Source organism: Hemiscyllium ocellatum, chromosome 1 (assembly GCF_020745735.1).
Source record: "Hemiscyllium ocellatum isolate sHemOce1 chromosome 1, sHemOce1.pat.X.cur, whole genome shotgun sequence".
Taxonomy (NCBI): domain Eukaryota; kingdom Metazoa; phylum Chordata; class Chondrichthyes; order Orectolobiformes; family Hemiscylliidae; genus Hemiscyllium; species Hemiscyllium ocellatum.
In genome coordinates, this window is record NC_083401.1 from 105,450,504 (window position 1) to 105,470,309 (window position 19,806).

General features: G+C 40.2%; 1 protein-coding gene across 6 annotated transcripts in view; it reads left to right on the forward strand.

Annotated features, from left to right (window-relative positions):
• Nucleotides 1-19,806, forward strand: part of pds5a (PDS5 cohesin associated factor A) — a 216,414-nt gene that overhangs the window by 85,064 nt on the left and 111,544 nt on the right. For all 6 annotated transcript variants that reach the window (XM_060824715.1, XM_060824763.1, XM_060824744.1 and 3 more), the window contains exons 7-8: nucleotides 5,850-5,930; nucleotides 11,573-11,713. In XM_060824715.1, coding sequence (XP_060680698.1) covers nucleotides 5,850-5,930; nucleotides 11,573-11,713 — 222 coding nt within the window. The remainder of the gene's footprint in view (nucleotides 1-5,849; nucleotides 5,931-11,572; nucleotides 11,714-19,806) is intronic.

Sequence of the window (19,806 nt, forward strand, 5' to 3'; positions counted from 1 at the left end):
ACAGGAGTCAGTGTTGGGGCCACTGTTGTTTGTGATATACATAAATGATCAGAGGGCTCTGTTGGTATGATCAGCAAGGTTGCAGGTGACACTGAGATTGGTGGAGTAGCAGAAAGTATAAGGGTCTGTCAAAGATTACAGGAGGATGTAGATAGCCTGGAGAGTTGGGCGGAAAAGTGGCAGATGGATTTCTATCCAGGCAAATGTGATTCATTTAGGCAAGACTAATTCGAGAGCGAATTATACAATGAACGGTAGAGCCTTGGGAAAAGTTGATGGGCAAAGAGAGATGGGAGTGCAGGTCCATTGTAACCTGAAGGTTACTGCACAAGTGGATAGAGTTGCAAAGAAGGCATATAGTATACTTGCCTTCATTGGATGGGGTATTGAGTATAAGAGCTGGCAAGTCATGTTAAAATTGTACAAGACATTGGTTCGGCCAGTTTAGAATACTGCGTACAGTTCTGGTCGCTACATTACCAAAAGGATGTGGAGAGAAGGTTTACGAGGATGTTGCCTGGTATGGAAGGTGCTAACTATGAAGAGAGGTTGAGTAGGTTAGGCTTGTTTTCATAGAAAAAAGGAGGGGGATGCTGATTGAGATTTACAAAATCATGAAGTGTATAGTCAGGGTGGATAGGGACAAGCTTTTTTCCAGCGTGAAGGATTCCATAACGAGAGGTCATGCTTTCAAGGTGAGAGGTGGAAAGTTTAAGGGGGATACACACGGCAAGTACTTTTACACAGCGGGTGGTGGGCATTTGGAACGCATTGCCAGCAGAGGTGGTAGAGGCAAGCATAGTAGATTCATTTAAGATGTGTCTGGACAGATGCATGAGTAGGTGGGGAGCAGAGGGATACAGATGCTTAGGAATTGGGCGACGGGTTTAGACAGTAGATTTCTATCGACTCAGTCTTGGAGGGCCGAAGGGCCCATTCCTGGGCTGTAAATTTTCTTTGTTCTTGTTCTTCTATAAGACGATGGGAAAGGTCAAAGGCTAGAAGTTCTGTGGTGAGTAGTTCAGCTTCTGTCTCCTAATGCTTTTTGACCATCAAGTCAGAAGTGTGATGGAATACCCTCTACTTGCCTAGATGGCTGCAGATTCAACTGAACAAAGAAAAAAAAGAGTCAGCAACAAGGTAAATTGGGTCCCAGGATCAGATGGACAGCAGATAGGGGCAAGTCAGTAACAAGTTAACTTGAGGCCAAGGATCAGCGAGGGACAGCAACAAGAGGGGAGTCCTAATTTAATACATTTTTTCTAATCAACTTGTTTAGAGATGTTATTACATAACTCTGGAGTAGGTGGGACTTGAACTCAAACGTCCCAGTCCAAGAGTAGAGACAGTACCATTGTGCCACAGGAGGGACCTACTTTAATGTCTCCATTTTCAGGGAATTGCTGATAGAGGAAGAAAAAGTCATGCCAATTTGTCACAGGGAAATGGTGTGATGATTGGCTTGAGATGCTAAAGAAGTGCATTTTTTTTATGTGGAGGAAGGGACACAATGAGAATAAGTAAAAGTCATGTCCAGTATGATAAAGTAATGTAAGTAAACAATGTAGGGTAATGGAGGCAAGTTAATTGTATTCCGATTTAAGTGTTTCTGGCTTGAAACTACCAGCTAGTCATATTTTGGAGCTGGAGCAATGGTGATTTCGCTGTGGAGCATCTGCAAAGCTTAATATATTGTGAATAGCACTTTCAGTGAGATGGTCACACCATAGGTGAAGACTGCTCAGGCATCAAGGGCATGGATGATGAGCAGGCAGAGTATAGTAAGGCAGGCAGTGCAGGAGTCCCCAATAGGCATTATCATTTCTAACCAATCTACCATTTTGGATACTGTTGGGGGAGATGGTTGTGCAGCGGAAATGAGTATGAGCCAACTTCATGGCAACATGGTGGGGGGGGGCTCCGGAGAAGAATGAAAGGGTGTCTGTGATAGGTGATTAAATTGAAAGATGAACAGACAGACATTTCTGTGGCCACAAAAAAGATTCCAGAATGGTGCATTGCCTCCCTGTCCAGGATCATGGATATCGCAGGTTGCAGGACATTCCGAAGTAGGAAGGCAAACACATTGGTACTAATGACATAGATAGAAAAAGGGATGAGGTTTTTCCAAACAGAATTTAAGGAGCTAGGAAGTAAATCAAAGAACAATACCTGAAAGGTGGTAGTCCATGGGTTACTTGCAGTGCCATGTGTGAGTGAGTATAGAATTTGGAGGTTAGTCTAGATGAATGGCCAAAAGTAGAAGTGACAGCACGTAAATCGAGAAGACATATAAATTATAGGCCCTTGAAGTCATGTCTGGCAATGTTGGATGATATTTGTTTCAATGCAAGGAGTCAGACGAAATAAACGATAACTCCAAGGCACAGACTAAAATATGGACTTATGATATCATTGTTGTCACTGAGATGTGGTTGAGGCAGGGGCAGGAATTGCAGTTTGATACAAGCTTCCAGGGTATAGGTTAGATAGGGAAGGAGATAAGGAAGGGGGAGTGTTGTAACATTGATCAGGGAACCAATTACAGCAGGAACAAGGAATGATAGAAGGCATCTTAGAACCCTCCTCAAATTAAGTCATGAGGATAGAACTTAAAAACCGAAAAGGAACAATCACATTGCTGGGAGTGTACTTTGTGCCCCCTCACATTCTGAGGCCAAATAGAAGAGCAGATTGTAGGTAAATTTTAAAAAAGGAAATTGGGAAAGAAAATTAGGAGAGCGAAAAGGGCATGTGAGAATAATGGCAGGTAAAATACAGGAAAATCCTAAATTATTTCGAATTGCATTAAAGGTAAAAGGATGATAAGGAAAAGAATACGGTTCATTCACGGCCTTGATGATAATTTGTGCATGGAACCAGAGGACACGGTTTGGTTCTAAATGAATACAAGCTGAATTGTCTTCAAAATAGTCATAATATTATTTTTAATAAAAGTACGGTATCTATTCTCTGGTTTCTTTACCATTTTCCCCTGAAGGTTTGTACTCTGGAAAGTTTTCCTGTGAGCCCTATTTCTGTTTTCACTCCAGAAAGTTTGTGTCAGGAATATAAAGGTAATCAGGTGAGAACTCTCACTAACATAGCCACAGGTCATCACATCTCTGTCCACATTTCAGTTGGAACTATAATGTTATGATTTTCTGTTTTAGTCGTGGATTCCAATTTGGATTCTGTTCCTTTTTTTTCTTTCTTTCGCAGATCTTGAATTTTTTTAAGCTAACTTGGTCTGTTCTATTCTTACCTTCTTATCCCCTAAAAGCCAACAGATGAGATTTACTTTTCCAAATCTGTTCTACTCTTGATATTTCCCTCCTGCAGCTCTCACTTTATATATTTATAAGCAATGTTATTCTTTTTTTCCTTCCCAATCTTTAAAGAGAATAAATATTGTAAAATTTGTAATCAAGTAATTACCATTACCACTAATTTTTCCATTTGTTCCAACTAACCACCCATCCCTTTTTCAGCAACATAAAACATTTTGACCTCTCTTCATTTCTAAGGAAATGTCATATTGGAAGTTAAATCTGTTACTCTCTCAACAGATCTGCTTTTATTTGTGCAACCTAAGCAATTTGTGGAGAGCTAGGGAGGGGAGAATGGCAATTTGCATATTTCTAGGATCTTGATCAAGGACCAAGGTGGTCGTCTTCGGTCTTGCATCAATATCCAGAAGATGCACCTGTACTATCTTCAACCTCCTTGATTAGAAAATAATTGCTTTTAATTCAGGACCCATGCTTTTTGAATTAGTTAACTAGCAGAAGTAAGTGCAGGGATTAACGTATAATTTTGTAAGATTATTTTGTCTCAACAAAGATGACTGAGATCTGTGCATCATTTAAATAGTGTTTCAGTAATGTTGAGTGAAAGGCTAAAGACTTGCTTTATCTTCTGATTTTTATTGCACAGCATTTTTCTAATACATGTTCTTGGAATATGGACATCATTAGCAAGCCCAGCATTTATTACCCATCAACCACATTGAAGTGCCAACCACATTGCTGAGTTACATGTAGGCTAGACTGTGTATGAATGGCAGATTTCCTTGCCTGATGTTATATTCGTGAAACAGATGGGTTTTTATGACATTCAACATTAGTTACATGGTCATCATTCCAGATTTTTAAAACTTGAATTCACAGTTACTACCATGTCCTCAGGACATTAGCCTGGCATTTCTGGGTTCTGAGTCTACTAACATTGCCGCTATACCAAGACCTTCCCATCATGCTAGAGCTCTTTAATAGTCCAGTGGAATGCTTCACTTAACAGTCTTATAGCTCTTAGAACATGTGAAATCCAGCTTTTGTCAGTAACAACCATTTGGATTTCAGCTTTATATTATTGCATTGAGACCAATCCTGTTTTCACTCCAGAAAGTTTGTGTCAGGAATATAAAGATAATCAAGTGAGAACTCTCACTAACATAGCCACAGGTCATCACATCTGTGGGAGAGTCCAACTTGAGATCAGTTAACTCTGAAAATACCAGACATTAAACCTGTTATCACACTGACCTGTGAGACACAACTACTAATTGGGTAAGTATACTGCCCACGTTTGGCTCATATCCCTCTAAACCTTTCCTATTTATGAACTTATCCAAATGTTTTTTAAATGTTATAACTGTACCTGTCAGTTCATTCCAAATATTAACCACTCTCTGTGCAAACAAAGTTACTGTTGATGTCCTTTTCAAATCTTTCTCCTCTTAACTAAAATAATGCCCCCCAGTTTTGAGCACTCCCACCTTTGTCATTCACCTCATCTATGCCTTTCATGATTTTATGAACCTCTATAAGGTCACCCCTCAACCTCCTATGTACCAGTGGAAGATAGTTGCAGCCTATTTTTACGACTCAAACCCTCCGTTCCTGGCAATATCCTGGTAAACCTTTCCTGAACACTCTCCAATTTAATAATGTCCTTCCTTTAACAGAGTGACCAGAACTGTATGCAGTACTCCAGAAGAGGCCTCAGCAATGCTCTTTACAACCTCAACATGACGTCGCAACTCCTATTCTTATTTTCAAATTGTTTTTTCAGTCTCAATTATCATCTTCAAAACAACAAACTTCCAAGGCTGTCTTTTCCATTTCTGGTCTGTTGTGCATTGTACCACCTTAGATGACTCTCTCTCTCTCTTTTTCTCTCTCTCTCACTCTCACTCTCACTCTCACACTCTCTCTCTCTCTCTCTCTTGCTCCATGACATGCAGCTTTACCTCAGATTCTATCCACTGTCTAAATTTTCAGAGTGTTTGCCTGACATCTCGTAGCAATGAATTAAAATTTTCTCTAATTAAATATTGAGAAGACTGAAGTCATTGTATTTAGTCAGCACCACAAACTTTGTTCCCGAGCCATTGACTTTCATGCTCTCATTGGCAATCATCTAAGTCTGGACCAGACTGCCACAACCATGCTGGTATATGACCATAAGATGAACTTTCAATTCACATGATCACCATCACTGAGACAAGCAATTTCTACTTTCATAACATCATCTGTCTTGTTTCCCTGCCTAAGCTGATTTGTTAACTTTAAACTTATTTCGTGTACTCCTGACCATATTTAATACTTATATACAAATTACAAAACTTGAAATAATCCAAAACTCTTTTCTATGTTCTAACTTGTGTCAAATCCCATTCACCCATCACCCTGCTGAATATTATGGACCGGACTCAACCCCCTAAAAATCTATCAAGGCGATAGCCTTGACCATAACTTTCATATTTATTTCAAGGCATGTTTCTGATTATAGTTTATTAGGTGTGATGAATGCATTCATATAGGTGTTCTTGTTTTTTTTTGTTTCAGAACATGAATAAGCAAGCTTATGATTTAGCTAAAGTACTCCTGAAAAGAACAGCTCAAACAATTGAACCGTGTATTGCGAGTGTAAGTACAAAATTAGCCATGTTCCTATCCGCTCACGTCCATAGCAGATGTTGGATTGTGCAGTTTTGATTGCGCCAATTATAAACTGACATTCAAAATAGCTCAATTATTTACTTTCTTCATAATCCTTGCAACAGATTACTTTGTAACCTAACCCACTCTGTTTGGAAAGATAAATCCAATTGGTGTAGTTTTAAGACTTGTTCTTTCATTGATTAGTTGCTCCTTTTACTTTTCTGGTCCTTGCTGATAAAGTAAACGTGTTCCAACTGGTGGGAAGTCCTACATTTTTTTCACCACCTGTCAGATCTAGAAAAAAAATGAAGATATAATATTTGATCATCTGTGCTGTTGCGCGAAGAAATATTGAAATTAAAATTCCACTTTTTCCAAATGGGAGCATTCTGAACCAAATGTATCTGCTCATAATCTTTGTAATAACTTAAGATATTTATGAAAAAGTATTAACAACTGTGTTCATATCTTTCTCAATTCTTGATTGAGGCTATGCTTCTTAAATAATGTAATTCCTCCTTTCCACTACTTCTATTTCTTTCACATCTTCACAAAATTGTTCTGGTGCAGAAGGGGGCCATTTGACCTCTGCGCTCGAAAATGGCTCTCTGAGCATTTTGACTGAATGCCCATCTCCTTGCTTTTCCCTGTAACACTGCACATTGTTTGTATATAAATAATCATCACTTTGCTGATACCAAGAGTGGACTGGTTGAATGATAATTATCCGAGTTGTTTTGAGTTGCTTTTTTTGTGGGCATAGCTGGATGATGCATGTTTTTTGCATTCTGTAAGTCAGTGCAGAGGATCAAATGAGTGATGTGTGGAAATTTAAGACCGGTTCCAAACACATCCAGCAGTGCCTGGTAGATGACCCGGGGGAAGAAAAGGGCCTTCTGCAAAGAAAGTCAGGTTTAAAATCAGCTTCAAGCTAGAAGTTGTCAGACATCTTAGCTGCAAAAAGGAAATAAGGCGTTAGTCAAAAATTGGTTCAAGAATGAAATAAGGAAGAATGTATGCTCAACATGATGCCTAAGACCAAATGTGCTGAGAACATGGAGCAGCCACTGGCTTGATCTTGAGAAGCAGATATTGAAAATTTGTTTGGTTACAATATTACCAGATATGCAATGCATCTACACAATTATCAGCTAAGTCAAGTCCAAGGTATGCCAAGATTTTATAGCAGCAGCTAGTTGGCGAATCTGCTATTCGGAACATACATGCCCAGTGTTCTGGCAGAAGGCCTAGAGTCCACCAACTATTAAAAGTCCATGTCAGAATTACTGGTATCCAGTGATTTGTCAAAAACATGAACACCCATTATCTCACATCAACAGCGTGATTGAAATATCTTTTAAGTTGGCGTGCCCAGACAATGGATTGGAAAGATCCAGAAACCATTCTAGTGAAAACTGCAGGATATGATCAATGAAGGTTCGTTGTGATGGTAACCTTCATGTGTGGTAGCTGGAGCACAGTTGAAGTGTATGGTGATTTATAGAAGTCAAATGCTGAAAATTTAAATTCTTTGTAGAAGTTGTTGTGCATGATTAAAGCAAGGAGATAGATAGCGAATCTTGAAAAATGTCCATATTACAGAGGTGCTGACTGGTTTAAAATGCACAAACATGGATAAATCCCTGGGACCTGATCAGGTGTACCTTACAACTCCATAGGAAGTTAGGGAAGTGATTGCTGGGCCCCTTACTGAGATATTTGTATCATTGATAGCACAGGTGAGGTGCTAGAAGACTTGAAGATTGACTAACATGATGCCACTATTGAAGAAAGGTGGTAAGGAAAGCCAGGGAACTACAGTCCGGTAAGCCTGACATCAATGGTGGGCAAGTTGTTCGAGGGACTCCTGAGGGACAGGATTTGCGTGTATTTAGAAAGGCAAGGGCTGAACAGGGATAGTTAACATGGCTTTGCATGGGAAATTGTGTCTTGTTAACATATTTGAGTTGTTTTGAAGAAGTAACACACAGGGTTGATTAGAACAGAACTGTGGATGTGATCTCTATGGAATTCAGTAAGGCGTTTGACAGGGTTCCTCATGGTAGACTGGTTAGCAAGGTTAGATCACATAGATTACAGGGAGAACTAATCATCTGGAATCTGAACTGGCTCAAAGGTAGAAGATCGGGTGGTGGTGGAGGGTTGCTTTTCAGACTGGAGGACTGTGACCAGTGGTGTGTCATAAGAATTGGTGCTGGGACTACTGCTTTTTGTCATTTATATAAATGATTTGGGTGTGAACGTAAGAGGTATAGTTGGTAAGTTTGCAGATGACAGCAAAATTGGAGGTGTAATGGTTAATGAAAAAGGTTACCTCAGAGTACAACAGGATCTTGATCTGATGAGCTGAGGTTTGACAGATGGAGTTTAATATGGCTGAATGTGAGGTGCTACATTTTGGAATCTCAAATTAGGGCAGGGCCTACACACTGAATGGCAAGGTCCTAGGGAGTGTTGCTGAACAAAGAGACCTTGGAGTGCAGGTTCATAGCTCCTTGAAAGTGGAGTCACAGATAGATAGGATAGTGAAGAAGCGTTTGGTATGCTTTCCTTTATTGGTCAGAGTATTGAGTACAGGAGTTGGGAGGTCATGTTGCGGCTGTACAGGATATTGGTGAGGCCACTGTTGGAATATTGCATGCAATTCTGGTCTCCTTCCTATTGGAAAGATGTTGTGAAACTTGAAAGGGTTCAGAAAAGATTTACTAGGACGTTGCCAGGATTGGAGGATCTGAGCTACAAGGAGAGGCTGAACAGGCTGAGGAGCGTCGGAGGCTGAGGAGTGACCGGCTAGAGGTTTACAAAATTATGAGGGGCGTGGATAGGATAAATAGTCAAAGTCTTTTCCCTGGGGTCGGGGAGTCCAGAACTAAAGGGCATAGGTTTAGGGTGAGAGGGGGAAAGATATAAAAGAGACCTAAGTGGCAACATTTTCACGCAGAGGGTGGTACATGTATGGAATGAGCTGCCAGAGGAAGTGGTGGAGGCTAGTACAATTGCAACATTTAAGAGGCATTCGGATGGGTATATGAATAGGAAGGGTCTGGAGGGATGTGGTCTGGGTGCTGACAGGTGGGACTAGATTGGGTCGGGATATCTGGTCGGTATGGACGGGCTGGACTGAAGAGTCAGTTTCCATGCTGTACATCTCTATGACTCCAAGTATGACTTTGACCTGTATTCAGGCTGTGCTATACTTGGTGTTAGACTTTTGGGTGATTTTTGAGTTATTGTGAGTGTTTTTTGCTGGTCTGTCCCAACTCCACTTTTCCCTTGGGCCCATTATTAATATGAAGGGATTTTCAATTTAGCGAGGTTCCATTGGAATACAACTACGATGTTAGAAGAGAACTACCTATATGCAATAAAGCACAAACAATTTGTGCAACCTGAATTAACCAACATTACGTCTTTTCTACATTTCACACTACTGATCACTTGAGATTTATGTTGACTGCCCTTGGAAGGATTTTTCAAGGCTTCAAAGGTCAACATAGACTCTGTAATCTATCTGGAATTTAGAAAATGAGACTTTATCTCAATGAAACATAAATTCTTAAGGGGCTTGGCGGCATGGAGTTAGGAGTCTTGATAAGTCTTAAGACTAAGGGGCTGGCCATTAAATATATTTAATAAATGGGCAAGTAATTTGCTTGTTCAATGAGCTTTACCTCAGAGGGCTGTTAAGCCCAGTTACTGAGTATATCTATGTCAGAGACTAAAGTGTTAACGGAATTAGACATATGCAGAAAAGTTGGGTAATAGTACGGGTTATCAGCCCAGATTGTATTGAATAGTTGAACAGATTCATGCCGAAGGGCTCACTCTATTTCTTATATTGTGTAAATCAGATTGAATGAAGGAAAGGCTGCATTCTTTCTCAGGATTTTCTCCAATCCCAAGAACATTTTTGTTTTAATGGTTTGGCTTTTATAAATCTTAATGTTAGATTTGATTAGGCAAAGTGATCATTCTTAACCATAGAACTGTTCTAACAGTGATTGGGTATTGATCAACTTGTAAATGTTAGATGTTTCATTTTTTTGAAAGTTGGTCATTATTTCCCAGTGTTATGTTACAAATTTTTAACGCACTGAAGTTGTTCATCTTGAACATTTATTAGCAACCGTCATTGTATTCAGTTTGTAATGTATTAGTGATAAAAACTAGGTGCAGGAGTAGGTAATTTAGCTCCTCGAGCCTGCCCTGCCATTTGACTGGATCGAGGCTGATCTCGTCTCAACCTCAACTCCACTTTCCTGCCTGCTTTCCAAAACTCTTGGAAGTTTTCTATTTATGTTTATAAATTTCTTCCTAAATGCAGCTGACTTTTCAGAATCAGACCATTAAACCATGAAAAAATACCTATGATAGAAGTCACTTCAACCAACCTTCAAGCTACAGCCTCGTCATGATGTCATTGAAACTACTACGTAAATGGTGTCATTGTTAACAGTTGCTAAATTTCAGAATACTTTGGTCAAAATACCATTGTAAAACAGGAAGTTTGTGCTCAAATAGCTGGGAAATGTTTTTATGACAGTTGTGTTATTTCAACAACTTGTAGTTTTCAATTCTTTTTAGTGCAGGATGTTTCACTTCTTTGTGTGCGAAGTCACAAAAATAGTACATATTACAGACTAGCAGTTCCCAGGTCAGGTGCTTTTTTTCAGTATTATGTTTCAGTGTAGGTTATGAATCAGAAGTAGATTTTTTCCTATGGCTGTATGATACTGGTTGGTTTGTAATTTTAAAATTTGACGCATCTAGTCTGGCATAAACAAACAGTTGTAAATTAATATTGATTTTGAGCTGAACTTAAAACAAAAAGCAGCAAGTCACATATTTTACGTGAGCAAAAGCACATCAGGAGAGGTGAAATGTCATCACAGAGGATGTAATATTTTTACTACTGTAGTAAGAACACTCAAATATTGATCTAGCCAATGGAGTTCTGTTAAGTTCCCTGTAACACTCATTTTGGCAGTGCGATTTGGCTGCAATGTTGCTGAAGAATCAGGGAACGGTATTTTAGAGAATGCTTGTCTTTGTTGGCAATAGTGCAATTCCAGCGAGGATTGGTTTGCACGCTTCATTTTGCGCTTGCGCTGACCATCTATGTGCCATTCTGCACATGCGCAATGTCAGCGCCAGTCTTCGTGCCATTCTGCTCATGGACTGATGTCAGCTTCCACAGAGCCGCTTTCTGTGAGCGGTACTGTATAGAAAGTAGCTTTCTTGCAGTTTTTAAACGTACTGTGTTAAAATTACTTTTGTTTTCTTTATTAAAATGATTTCAACCTTCTTTTGGGTTGTGCTATACTTTGTATTAGACTTTTGGGTGTTTTTTGAGTGATCGTGAGTGATATTCTTTGCTGGTCTGCCCCATACCCCACTTTTCCCATAGGCCCCTTATTTATCTTAAGCAATTTTCCATTAAGGTAGTTTTCGCTGGGCATAACTACGCTGTTATAGGAGAACTACCTTTACTGAAATGAGTATTACTGGATCTTAATGGTGATATACTATTTAGAAAACAAAAGTAATAATTTTATATGTGCTGTCACTGATTTCAGCTGTATATTTAATGAAATTTGTTTAATCAGTTCTTCAATCAGGTCCTAGTTCTGGGAAAGTCTTCAGTGAGTGATTTATCCGAACACGTTTTTGATCTCATTATGGAACTTTTCGCGATTGATCCTCATCTCCTTCTCTCGGTTATGCCACAGCTGGAGTTTAAACTTAAGGTAACTTCAAGTTATGTTGATGGATGAGTGACGAAGGAGAGAATTATTATTGTGATTTATCTTTTTTTTAAGATAAATGATTGTTCAAGGGATTTTGTTTCGATCTAAGCACTGCCAACGGTAATGAAAAGGGCATTCAAGACTTACAAAGTTTTAAAATCTGATGTTTGTATGTAAATGGAATAAATTAGTGAAAATAGGTTAGAAACATCAACTAAGTACTCATTTAAACATTGTTAACTATAACTGAAGTGAGAAGGAAACACTTTTCAAATTCACTGCAATAAGTAAGAGTTAAAATATAAATCCAGGTAAAGTGATTGCAAGAGCCTAGAATCTGAGAACAAAGAGAAAATGAATAAAAGAAGACTGTTTACTCCTGTTAATTAGGAGTTGTTTGATTCAAATTACTAGATAATTCAAAATCATTCATGAGAGTCGGTGTGCAAGTTCTTTAATTTGAATTTCTAGATAATTTGAATACTTTGACCACAAAAACAACTTCAGATGATTACAATTAAATTATATTGTCTTTACCTGGGGGTAATAAAGATTTGCTGAATGAGGTATCGAATTTATTGGAAGCACAGAGGAGAACCTAATCTAGGCATATAGTAAATGATATTCTGGCCATCCTGAGGTTAGGTACACTTGAAAGAAACAGAAGCCAAAGTCACTTGCAATCAGATATCTTAAAGCAAAGAGGGTTGACTTAGTGAAGCTCGCTAAGTTGACTAAACTTACAATCATGTTCCTAAGCTTTGAAAAGTAACTAACACGACTTCGTAATCATTAGAAGGATGAAAACATAGCTGTAAATAATGGTCTATTAGAAACACTTATAGACAAATATTTCCAGCAAGTTTCAAGTTTTGCATTTTGAGCCCCAGGAAAGTCATAACTTTATAAAGGCAGTGAATATGGACTCAGGAAAGGGCACGTAAAGTTAAAAGGCCCAATATTCTCTATTAATATGATTTTGAAATAAAACAATGAAAATTATTTTTGTACTGTGTCTTAGCTAACTGCAAAAGCTATTTTGTTATTACATTTAAAAATTCATAGCTAAGGCGTGGAGTCATAAAACCTTTTAAGCGGCATTAGCAAGAAAATTATTTTACAGCAGAATATTACATAAATACATTCTTTTTCCAAGCTAGATATAAATTGATTGGGGTATTTTAGGGACCATACTGGTGCCCAGTTCCATACTTATACATTGACATCCCCCTTAGATTTGATACAAAACACCATTTTCCTAAGACCATAAGAAGTAGGAACAGGAGTAGGCCATTTGGCCCCACGAACCTGTTCTGTCATTTATGGTTAATTTAATGTTCTTCATGTCCCACTTTCCTGCCCTTTTCCCATAACCCTTGATTACCCTACTGATCAAGCCTTAAATATACACAAGGACTGCCCCCACACCTGACTGTGACAAAGAGCTCCAAAGGCTACCAACCTTCTGAGAAATTCCTCCTCATCTCAGCTTTAAATTGATGACCCTTTATACTGAGACTTTACTTTATCTGGTCCGAGACACATGGGGGGGGGGGGGGGGGGGAGAGGAGGGTAACATCCTCAGCATTTACCCTGTCAAGTCCTTAAGAACCCTGTTTGTTCAATGGAATCACCTCCCATTCTTCTAAATTCCAATGAGTAAAGATCCAAACGTTTTAACCTTTGCTCGTAAGACAATCCATCCATATGGGCGGGGGGGGTGTCATCCAGTGAACCTTCTCTGAACTGGTCACTGTACTCCACATATGGTCTCACCAGTCCCTGCTCTTATACTCCAACCATTTTGAAATAGAACTAATACTCCATTAGCCTTCCTGAATATCTGCTGCACCCCTGATGCTAGCTTTCTGCATTTCATGTGCAAATACTCCAAAGTCCCTTTGTGTTGCAGCTATCTGCACTTTTACTCCATTGAAATAATAATTTGTTCACTTGTTCTCCCTTCCAAAATGAACAACTTTACATTTTCACACATTATATTTGATTTGCCAACTTTTTGCCCACTTACTTAACCTGTCAGTATCGCTCTCTAATCCATACGTATCCTTCCCAACTTACCTTTCCACCTATTTTGTATCATGTGCAATTTGGCTACAGTACATTCACTTCCTTCCTCCAAGTCATTAATATATACTGTAAACAGTTGTGGACACAGCACTGATCCCTATAGAACCCCACTAGTCACTAGTCACCAATCTAAGGAAGAACCTCTTATCTCCACTTGATGTTTCCTACCAATTAGCTAACTCTCTATCTGTGCCAATATACAGCGTCCAGAACTGTGGGCTCTTCTCTTATGGCTTAATCTTTTGAGAGGTACCTTGTCAAACACATTTGGGAAGTCCAAATACAACATGCCTACTGGTTTTCCTCTGTCCACTTTGGTTGAAATGCTCACGTTGCTTGGTTAATTATGATTTTCCCTACATCACTATCAGTTTTCAAAATTGTCTCGCTAACTCTTCATGAATTATGAGAAAACCGGAAGGCAATGGGCGGCATAGTACTCAGTTGATAGCGCTGCTGCCTCACAGCGGCAGGAACCTGGATTTGATTCAACCCTCTGGCAACTGTGTGGCGTTTGCATGTTCTCCCTGTATCTCCAGTTTCCTCCCACAGTCCAAAGATGTGTAGGTTAGGTGGATTGGCCATGCTAAATTGCCCGTAGTTTCTAGGAATATGCAGTCTAGGTAGATTAGCCATGGGAAATGCAGGGTTACAGGGGAAGTGGGGGGCATCTGGGTTTGGGTGGACTTGAAGTGCCAAATGACACTGCAAACGTTCTATGATTCTATAATTCTGTGAATATTTAGATTTTTTTTCTACTTTGACTTGTGTATTTAAAATGACTCATGGATGAATCTTGATTCTTTTTGATTCCTAGCTTCTCTATCTCTCAACTTTTTGCTAAATTGCTTTCACACTATTGTGCCTTTAAAGCAGAAGAGTATCAAAAATCTAATTCAGTAAATATTTTGAAGGAAAGCAGTAACAAAATTTATGTACTAATCAGCTGCATAAACAGATTATGATGATCTATAAGCTGCAATGACAGTATTTAACTGTACATGCAGTACTTGTAACTGTATGTGCAACGCTTGTAACTGTACATGCAGCATTTGTCACCTTGCTGAATGTAGCAACTAATTAACCTAATTTATCTTTTGAAAGGATCAAGCTAATTAATGATTTAAGTAGTTTAATCCAGTTAAACAACCTTTAAGCAGGTGGTGGAGTTCAAATAGTTGTTCAAATTAGAAGAATCAGTCAGTTGTTTACTTAAATCGGAAAATTGTAAATATTTTTGTTTGCTGGTAGCTTGGTTGCTCCCTGGAGGTTTTCTGTAGTTTTTGAGACGACTGAGTAAACCAGCGTGACATTGAGATTAAATTAAACTGTTGGCATAATTCTGTGAATAACTAGTTTTCAATCTAGTGTCTTGTGATTGACTGAAAGAAACGGCTCCCTCACTAAGGACAAATTAAATTTGTTTTTTTTTTGAGTCAGTGACCTGTAAGAAACAAGAACAAGAGTACATCATTTGGTCTGTAAACCTCCTTTGTAAAATTCTGGATAATCTGATAATGACCATAACTCCATTTTTCTGCTGGCCCCCATTGATCCTTGCCAATTCTGTAGCAGGGTGGTGAGGAGGGTGTTTGGCATGTTTGCCTTCATTGGTAACAGCATTAAGTACAGGAGTTGGGATGCCTTGTTACAGCCTTAAAAGACATTGGTGAGACCACATTTGACTACTGCGGTCAATTCTGGTCACCCTGCTATAGCACAGATGTTGGACTGGAAAGGATGTAAAAATATTTTGAAAGATTTTACAGAGCCTATAAAGTTCAATTTATGAGGAGAGGCTGGATAAGCTAGGATTTTTTTCCCTGGAGTGGAGGAGGCTCAGGGTGACTATATGGAGATTTATAAAATCATGAGGGGCATAGATCAGGTGAATAACCAAGGTCTTTTCCCTATGTTGGAGGGGGGAGGTCCAAAAGTCTAGAACATAGAACAATACAGCGCAGAACAGGCCTTTTGTCCCTCGCTGTTACGCCGACCTGCGAACTATTCTCAGCTTGTCCCCCTATACTATCCCAAAATCATTCATGTGCTTATCTAAGGATTATTTAAATCTCCTTAATGTGGCTGAGTTGACTACATTAGTGGGTAGTGCATTCCATGCCCTTACCACACACTGCGTAAAGATCCTGCCTCTGACATCTGTCTTAAATCTATCACCCTTCAATTTGTAGTTATGCAAGCTGAAGTAATCATCCCAGGAAAAAGACTTTCACTGTCTACCCGATCCAATTCTCTGATCATCTTGTATATTTCTATCAAATCCCCTCTTAGCCACCTTCTTTCCAATGAGAGCTGACCCAAGTTTCTCAGCCTTTCCTCATAAGACCTTCCCTCCTGACCAGGCAACATCCTGGTAAATCTCCTTTGCACCTTTTCCAATGCTTCCACATCAGTCCCAAAATATGGGGACCAGAACTGTACACAATATTCCAAGCATGGCCGCACCAGCGTTTTGTAAACTTGCAGTATGATATTGCGGCTCCGGAACTCCATTCCTCTACAAATGAAACCTGACACACCGTATGCCTTCTTAACAGCACTATCCACCTGGGTGGCAACTTTTAGGGATCTATGTACATGGATTTCAAGATCCCTCTGCATATCCACACTAACAAGAATCTTTCCATTGACCCAGTACTCTGCCTGCCTGTTATTCTTCCCAAAGTGCATCATCTCACATTTAGCTGCATTGAACTCCATTCGCCATCTCTCAGCCCAATTCTGCAGTTTATCCAAGTCCCCCTATAACACTCTTCCACACTGTCCACTTCGCCACCGACTTTAGTGTAAATTTACTAATCCATCCAGCTATGCCTGCGTCTAAATCATTTATAAAAATGACAAACAGCAGTGGTCTCAAAACAGATCCTTGTGGCACATCACTAGTAACAGGACTCCAGGCTGAATATTTTCTATCAACCACCACTTGCTGCCTTCTTTCAGAAAGCCAGTTACTAATCCAAACTGCTAAATCACTCTTAGTTCCATGCCTCTTCATTTTCTCCAACAGCCTACCATGTGGAACCTTATCAAAGGCTTTACTGAAGTCCATGCATACCATGTCAATTGCCCTACCCTCATCTACATGCTTGGTCACCTTCTCAAAAAACTCATTGAAGTTTGTGAGACATGACCTACCCATGACGAAACCATGTTGACTATCTGAAATCAAATCGTTGTTTATGAGATGATTATAAATCTTATCTCTTATAATCATTTCCAAAACCTTTCCATACAGCAGAAGTAAGGCTCACTGGTCTATAATTATCTGGGTTATCTCTACTGCCCTTCTTGCACACGGGCATAACATTTACAATCCTCCAGTCCTCTGGTACCAATCTTGTAGACAATGGCGACTCAAATATCAAAGCCAAAGGCTCTGCTATCTCCTCCCTAGAGAATCCTCGGATAAATTCCATCCAGCCCAGGGGACTTGTCTACTTTCATTCCTCCTAGAATTGATAACACCCTGTTCATAACTCACCTCGATCCTTTCTAGTCTAATATTTCGTACCTCATTCTTCTTCTCTACAATATTCTCCTTTTCCTGAGTGAAAACCAGGCTAGTACATGTATGGAATGTGCTGACAGAGGAAGTGGAGGAGGCTGGTACTATTGCAACAATTAAGAGGTATTTGGATGGGTATGGGCCAGGTCCTGGCAGGTGGGACTAGATTGGGTTGGGATATATGGACAGGTTGGACCGAAGGGCCTGTTTTCATGTTGTACATCTCTACGAGTCTATAAAACCGATGAGGAATGTTTGTTTAGCACCTCTCCGATCTCCACAGGATCCACACTCAACTTCCCACTTCTGTCTTTGATTGGCCCTATTCCTACCCTAATCATCCTTTTATTCCTCACATACATATAGAAAGCTTTAGGGTTCGCCTTTATTCTATTTGCTAAAGACTGCTCGTGTTCTCTCTTTGCTCTTCTTAACTCTCTCTTTAAATCCTTCCTAGCTGATCTGTACCTCTCCATCGCCTCATCTGAACCATCTTGCCTCATCAACACAAGAACCTCCTTCTTCTTTGTAACAAGAGATGCAATTTCTGTAGTAAACCACGGTTCCCTTACCTTATCACTTCCTCCCTGCCTGACAGGGACATACCTATCAAGGACACGCAATATATGTTCCTTAAACCAGCTCCACATTTCCATTGTCTGCATCCCCTGCATTTTGCTACTCCATTCTATGCATCCTAATTCCTGCCTAATCGTGTTATAATTGCCCTTGCCCCATCGATAACTCTTGACCTGTGGCATGTACCCACCCCTTTCCATCACTAAACTAAATGTAACTGAATTATGGTCATTCTCTCCAAAGTGCTTACCTACAACTAAATCAAATACTTGGCCTGGTTCATTACCAAGCACCAGATCCAGTGTGGCCTCCCCTCTTGTTGGCCCTTCGACATACTGTGTCAGGAAACCCTCCTGTACACATTGGACAAAAATTGATCCATCCGACGTGCTAGAGTTATAGCATTTCCAGTCAATGTTGGGGAAGTTAAAAGTCCGCCATAATGACCATCCTGTTCCTTTCGCTCCTACCCAGGATAAGTTTGCTAATCCTCTCTTCCACCTCCCTGGAACTGTGACCTCCTTTTTCTGTTTCTAACCTCAACCCACACTACCTCAGTAGACGAGTCCTCATCAAATGTTCTCTCAGCCACATTATACTATCCTTGACTTACAAGGCCACTTTTACCGCCTTGCCTGTTCTTAATGAAAGATATAAACACTGGAACCTGCAACATCCATTCCTCACTCTGCTCTATCCGTGTCTCTGAAATGGCTTCAACATTGAAGTCCCAGGTACCTGTCCATGCTGCAAGCTCACCTACCTTATTTTGGATACTTCTGTTGTTGAAATAGACACATTTCAAACCACTTTGCTGTCTGCCAGCACATTCCTGTGACCCTGAAATGCTGTCCCTGTCCTTCCTACTCTCATCCTCCTGTGCACTGCAACTACACCTCTGGTTCCTATCCCCCTGCTGAGCTAGTTTAAATCCACCTGAATAGCACCAGCAAATTTCCCACCCATGATATTAGTACCCCTCTGGTTCAAGTGAAGACCGTCCTGTTTGTACAAGTCCCACCTTCCTAAAATAAGCCCCAATTATCCAAGAACCTGAAACCCTCACTCCTGCAACATCCTTGCAGCCACGTGTTCAATTGATATCTCTCCCTATTCCTTGCCTTGCTATCATGTGGCACGGGCAACAAACCAGAGATAACAACTCTGTTTGTTCTAGCTCTCAATTCCACCCTAGCTTCCTGAAATCTTGCCTTACATCCCTATCCCTCTTTCTACCTATGTCGTTGGTACCTACATGGACGACGACTTGAGGCTGGTCACCCTCTCCCTTCAGGACCCCAAAGATATGATCCAAGACATTACGGACCCTGGCACCTGGGAGGCAACACACCATCAGCAAGTCTCGTTTGTTTCCTACAAACCCTCTATCTGAGCCTCTAACTATTGAGTCCCCAATGACTAACACACTCCTCCTTTCCTTTTGTGCAACAGGGACAGGCTCCATGTCAGAGATCTGGACCCCACTGCATACCCCTGGCAAGTTGTCCCCCTCAACAGTATCAAAAATGGTATACATGTTTTTCAGAGAAACGACCACAGGGGATCCCTCCACTGACTGTTTTTTCCCACTTCGAACAGTCACCCAGCTTTCTTTGTGTCTTGGCGTAACTACTTCTCTGTAACTCTTATCTATCACAGCCTTTGCCTCCTGAATGATCCGAAGTTCATCCAGCTCCCACTCCAGTTCCCTAACACGGTCTTGGAGGAGTGAGAGTTGGGTGCACTTCCTGCAGATGTACTTGGATGGGAACTAATGGCGTCCCTCACCTCAAACATTATGCAGGAAGAACATTGCTTTCCCTGCACTACCATCCCTGCTAGTCCCGTTATCACAAAGTAAAAACGAGAGACGCTTACTTGATATGTCCTTGGTCTT